The 6,037-nt window shown below is 39.0% G+C and overlaps 1 protein-coding gene across 4 annotated transcripts in view; it reads left to right on the forward strand.

Annotated features, from left to right (window-relative positions):
• The window catches only part of EIF2AK4 (eukaryotic translation initiation factor 2 alpha kinase 4), a 114,281-nt gene that overhangs the window by 22,493 nt on the left and 85,751 nt on the right, over positions 1-6,037 (forward strand). For all 4 annotated transcript variants that reach the window (XM_017530920.2, XM_037739409.1, XM_017530922.2 and 1 more), the window contains 2 exons: positions 2,563-2,643; positions 4,265-4,413. In XM_017530920.2, the coding sequence (XP_017386409.1) occupies positions 2,563-2,643; positions 4,265-4,413 (230 nt within the window). The remainder of the gene's footprint in view (positions 1-2,562; positions 2,644-4,264; positions 4,414-6,037) is intronic.

Genomic DNA, 6,037 nt, shown 5'->3' on the forward strand with positions numbered 1-6,037 from the left:
TTTTAGTAGAGACGGGGTTTCACCATGTTGACCAGGATGGTCTCGATCTCTTGACCTCGTGATCCACCCGCCTCGGCCTCCCAAAGTGCTGGGATTACAGGCTTGAACCACCGCGCCCGGCCCAGGTTGGTGTTTTCAAAAAGGCTAACCAGTTAGGCCTCAGTTGTCTCCTGCAAACACCAATAACTGTGCTTTGGAAGCACAGATCTGTTTTTAAATCCTGAGCAATTTCTCACACCAGATGCTGAAAGGGGAGTTTGTGAATCAGTTCAGTGGACTTGTGATAACATCTAACTTCATGGAGTGCCATAGTACCAGACCTGCAACGATTTGATTTCTTCACTCCTCCAGTAGAAGGCGCAGTCTTGCCAGTGGCTTCCTGGGTGCATTGCCACCCGTGGATTTGTGGGCAGTCTCCTTTGTATTATACGAGCCATGATCTAGAGACCTCCTTATTTACCTCCTTCTCCTGCTGGAGCTAGAGATGTTGCAGCAACGGCTGTGAATGCATTTCTAAAGTGCATCTTAACTGCTTACCTATACTAGGTTCTATTTGTCAATGATCTGTTCAACTCATCTGTTTTTTCTTGAATCTCTACCGTACTCTTCAAATTATTATATCTTGATAATGTTTTCATATCTGACAAGTCATGCCTACCCTTCCCCATCCCTTCCATCTTTTGTCGTTTTTGTTTCTCAGCCATTCTCACCCATTTATTCTTACAGAAGATCTATAGAATTGCTTTCCCAGAGTCAAAACAAAAACCAATCTCCTGGGATTTTTTAATTGATTTTTTTTAAAAACTTATAGATTTATTTAGGAAGAATTGATATCTTGATAGTAGTTAGACTTCTTATCCAGGACTGTTTCTTTTTCCATCCAGGACTCTTTGTTTTTGTTTTCTGTTTCTTTTATTTTTTGAGACAGTGTCTTGCCCTGTCACCCAGGCTAGAGTTGCAGTGGTGCAATCTTGGCTCACTGCAGCTCAAGGGATCCTCTTGCCTCCGACACCTGAGTATAGGCATACACCACTGCACCTGGTTAATTAAAAAATTTTTTTTTGTAGAGACAAGATCTCCCTGTATTGCCCAGGTTGGTCTTGAACTCTTGGGCTCAACTAGTCCTCCAGCTTCAACCTTTCAAAGTGTTAGGATTACAGGCATCAGCCACCATGCCCAGCTCCATTTGTATATCTGTTTTTATCTTTTGGTGAGCCTTTCTAATTTTCTTCCTGCAGATACTACTGTTTCTTAAAGTTACTTTTAGCATTTTGTTTTTTCCTTCTTTTCTTAGGTTCTTGTGCCTGTCTCTTTTCTGACTTTATTTTGTTTTTGCTTCATTTTGTTTATCCTATGCTTACATTAACACTGTCTCTTTGTAGGTGCTATTCATTTTGTTGCTTATATTCTATTTAAGTTGGATAGCTTAGTTATTGTTGGGAGTTTGTAGTTCTTTTTTTATTTTTTTTATTTTTTTATTTTTGAGATGGAGTCTTATTCTGTCACCCAGACTGGAGTGCAGTGGCACAATGTTGGGTCACTACAACTACAATCTCCATCTTTTGGGTTCAAGCGATTCTTCTGCCTCAGTCTCCCGAGTAGCTGGGATTACAGGCGCCCATCGCCATGCCCAGCTAATTTTTGTATTTTTAGTAAGGACAGCGTTTTGCCATGTTGGCCAGGCTGATCTCAAATTCCTAACCTCAGGTGATCTGCCCGCCGTGGCCTCCCAAAGTGTTGGGATTACAGGCGTGAGCCACTGCACCTGACCAGGAGTTTGTAGGTTTTTTTTCATACTAGCTCATTAGTAATAGATCCAAAGAGTTTGTAGTTTCTTATTATTGTCCTGTTGTTAGGAAGGCTTATTTTTATTAAAAGATAATGACTCTTTAGCCAACAATCTTGTTTTGACATACTGCTATAGCTACCTATAAGTTTGGGGTATGTTTTTCCATTTTGTATTATTGCTGTTATGGTTTTTGGTGAATCTCTTAATAGTTTTGATATTTATAATCTGGAATTTTAGAGGAATAACACAAAACAGAGATCAAAATACCACTTTTAACATTGGGAAAGGTGATTGGAAAATGCAGGTGATTGAAGAATGGCAGGTAGGTATGGTGCTTGGGCCATTGCCACCACAGGTCCGGGCATTGAGGGTTGGCTCAGCCCAGCGGGACACCCCATGGCAGAGAGCAGGCACAAGTGCTTGTTGTCTGCAGATATGCAGATATCAAACAGGAGGGGCTAAGACAAATGTGGGAAGAGTGAGAACCCAGCAGTGTTGCTGTAGTAGAAATCCCCTGCATATGGAACCATGAAGAATGGGGAGTAAATGCCCCTCCCCACACTCAAAACCTGTTTTAATGGGAATGCCTAGTGCATAAGACCTCTGAAAAAATTGATAGAACTGCAGTTTGTACTGAGGTTCTGTATTTTCAGATCTCTTCAAAAAAGAGGGTTTGTATTATTGAAATTAAAAAGATTTTTCTATAGTTTCGTAATTTATATGTTGTATGGTTTTCAGAGATTGGCATTTGATGATTGTTTGATTTATTTCAGCAACGTGAAATACTACATGAGATTCAGAGAAGGAAAGAAGAGATAAAAGAAGAGAAAAAAAGAAAAGAAATGGCTAAGCAGGTACTCTATCAACTCTACTATAATAAAATAATTTACATTTTGCAAAACATAAAGTGTGTTTATTTCCATTGGTGACATCTGTGTTAGTATCAGTAATAAAACTTAAAATGAAGCACTAAAAATAAATATTCATTGAGTATTTTAGACTCCCCAGGTAGGTGGCAAAATGTATGTTGTGTGTAGATGATTGAGGCTTAAGTAATTACTGTAATTTATCAAATGAGGGAGGGAAGAAATTGCAGCTTTAATAATTAACCTGGACTAGAATTACTTTTTTTTTGAAACAGAGTCTTGTTCTGTCGCCCAGGCTGGAGTTCAGTGGCATGATCTCAGCTCAGTGCACCTCCACCTCCCAGGTTCAAGCAGTTCTTGTGCTTCATCCTCCTGAGTAGCTGGGATTACTGGCATGTGCCACTACGCCTGGCTAATTTTTATATTTTTTAATTAGAGATGGGGTTTTGCCACGTTGGCCAGACTGGTCTTCAACTTCTGGCCTCAAGTGATCTACCCACCTCACCATCCCAAAGTGTTGGGATTACAGGTGTCAGCCACCGCACCCGGTCTAGAATTCTTAATACCTGGGAAATAAAACAATTTGTTGATACTGAAAAGGGAATGAAAACCATATGGATCTACCTGAAATTTCATTCAGTGATAAAAAAGAGTAATTCAATAGAGCAGATTTAAAAGGCAGTGGTGAAAAAGGATGGAGTGCTTTTTCCTTTATTTTTCCTGAGTCTAGCTCAAGCAAAAAGCCAGTCAGACATGTTTGGAGAAATTCAGAGAAAATTGTACTCATTCTCTTTTACATAATTAGAGCGTTAAACTTAAGGTACCTCTTCCTGTGGTAGCAGGAAGAGGCGTTGAAGTACAAACAAGCTTCTCCTGGTTCAATCTTTGGCTTTTCTACTGCCTTGCTCTGTGACCTTGGCAAGGTCACATTCTCTGTGAGTCACTTTACATGTCCCTTAAAATGGGACTGATGATGCCTTTCTGTCTTGTGTAATTACTTCCACAGACGAATGTACTGCCCTATGGGAAACTAAGCTGCGTAGAAATGTAAGATGAGACCCCTCTTTCCACCAGTGCTCCTGTCTTGCATCTGACCTGCCTTCCTGTCAGCCACTCTCTTCCCTCTCTTTGAATTCCCCTTCTTCTCTTCATCTCCTCTTACTCTTCTCCCTAACTTTTTACACTATTGCAAGATTCTAAGCATTTTCATTTATAAAATTTATATTTTCTTGAAACCATAACCTGGACTTCAATTCTTGAGCCAGTACATATTTAGGCATTAACCTTTTTTTTTTAATTTTATTTTTATAATTGACAAATAATAGTTGTATATATTCATGGGGTACATAGTGACATTTTGATACATATAATGTATATTGATCAGATCAGGGTAATTTGCATATCCATCGTTGCATACATTTATCATTTATTTGTGTTGGGAACATTCATTATCCTCCTATTTTAAACTATTAAAAGTTGAGTTCACTTTTATTTCACTTGTAAGCATTCAGCTTAAAATTTGCATTCTATACTGAATTAATAATTATGTACCATGATTGTCTTCCATTTATGACTTACATCTAAAGTTGGTTTTACTTTTCTGTTCTAGGAACGTTTGGAAATTGCTGGTTTGTCAAACCAAGATCATACCTCTAAGAAAGACCCAGGAGGACACAAAATGGCTGCCATTCTACATGGAAGCTCTCCTGACTTTGTTGGAAATGGTAAACATAGGGCAAACTCCTCAGGAAGGTCTAGGTAAGTCCCTGGGATTTCTGATCTGGGAGAATGAAACATGTAGAAGGATTTCAGTACATTAAAGACGTAGGGAAATTTGGTGGAAATTTCAGGTGATAGTCTTAATAGCTTTTTTTCAAACCTTGTATATCTTAATATATTAGCAATATATTAACTATCTTAATATAATTAGCAATATAAAACAAAATTTCATTAACACTTTCCAAGTATCTTTAATGAATCTGGTTTTGTTGCTCATTCCCCACCCCCACCCCCCACCCCCCGCCTTTGTTTTTTGAGATGTAGTCTTGCCCTGTCACCAGGCTGGAGTGCAGTGGTGCAGTCTCAGCTCAGTGCTCCCTCCGCCGTCTGGGTTCAAGTGATTTTCCTGCCTCAGCCTCTCTAGTAGCTGGGACAACAGGCATGTGCCATCACACCCAGCTAATTTTTGTATTTTTAGTAGAGACGGGATTTCACTACGTTGGCAAGGCTGGTCTCGAACTCCTGACCTTGTGATCCACCAGCCTCAGCCTCTCAAAGTGCTGGGATTACAGGGGTGAGCCACACCACACCTGGCCTCGTTCCCCTTTATTACAGCCTATAACACATCACAAACTTGCCTTAGTACGATTTGATTTGATATTTAATAACTTAAATTCAGTAAGTGATTTTAAAATTTTCTTCTATTTGAATCATCATCATCCAGTGTTTCAGTCTCCAACGCCTTAGGTCCCACCACATATGTAGGGAGTGCCTGAAAATGAGCACATGTGGGACATCTGTTACATGAGAGCAGGAACCCCGGCTGGCTGCCAGGGGTCCCCTCCCTACTACTGAGGTGGGCTCCTGGGTTGTTCCTTATCACCACTGGTCACTTGAAAAATACTACTCGTTCTTTCATATCCTTTTTCACTGAAGAATTGTGACTTCACTATCTATTTGCTGTGGCCCTTTGTAGACCAGAGGGAATTTTAGTGCAGAAACCATTTATGATTAGGGTGGGTTATTAAATAGTGTGGGGACTTCAGCCTTCAATATATGTTTAAATTATCTCTTGTGAGACTCTAAGCAGAACTGAAAACCACCACTTTGCTTCTGTGAAAAGAAACATTTTAGTCACCAAACTAAAGACATATACAAACCTCTGTATAGTTGATTAGAAGGAACCATTTTAGTTCTTTCCCTAATTATCTACTATTAAAAAAAAAAACAGTTCAGAAATCATTTTGATACTAATGTTTACCTACTATTAGGGTAAATAAAATTTTTTAAAATGCTGTTTCTAGTAAGCATTCCTTTTTAAGATTCTAACTCCTTACCAATTTAAATTATTTTTGAATCTGGGCTTCCAATAAGGAACAGAGTTTGAAGCTGTCAGAGGATTTCACTAGGAAATATCTAACACATTTTTATTGTATTAGAACCATTGAATTAAATCAATGATATAAATAAATCTTTTCAGATATATGGAAAACGATTGTTTTAAGTTTAAACATTTCTATTTTTGTGGCTAATTATAAACAGTGAATCCAAGGTTAGGCTTGTTTTTTTTTTTTTGAGACGGAGTTTCACTCATGTTACACAGGCTGGAGTGCAATGGCGCGATCTCGGCTCACCGCAACCTCCGTCTCCTGGGTTCAGGCAA

Source organism: Cebus imitator, unplaced genomic scaffold (assembly GCF_001604975.1).
Source record: "Cebus imitator isolate Cc_AM_T3 unplaced genomic scaffold, Cebus_imitator-1.0 Scaffold70, whole genome shotgun sequence".
NCBI lineage: Eukaryota > Metazoa > Chordata > Mammalia > Primates > Cebidae > Cebus > Cebus imitator.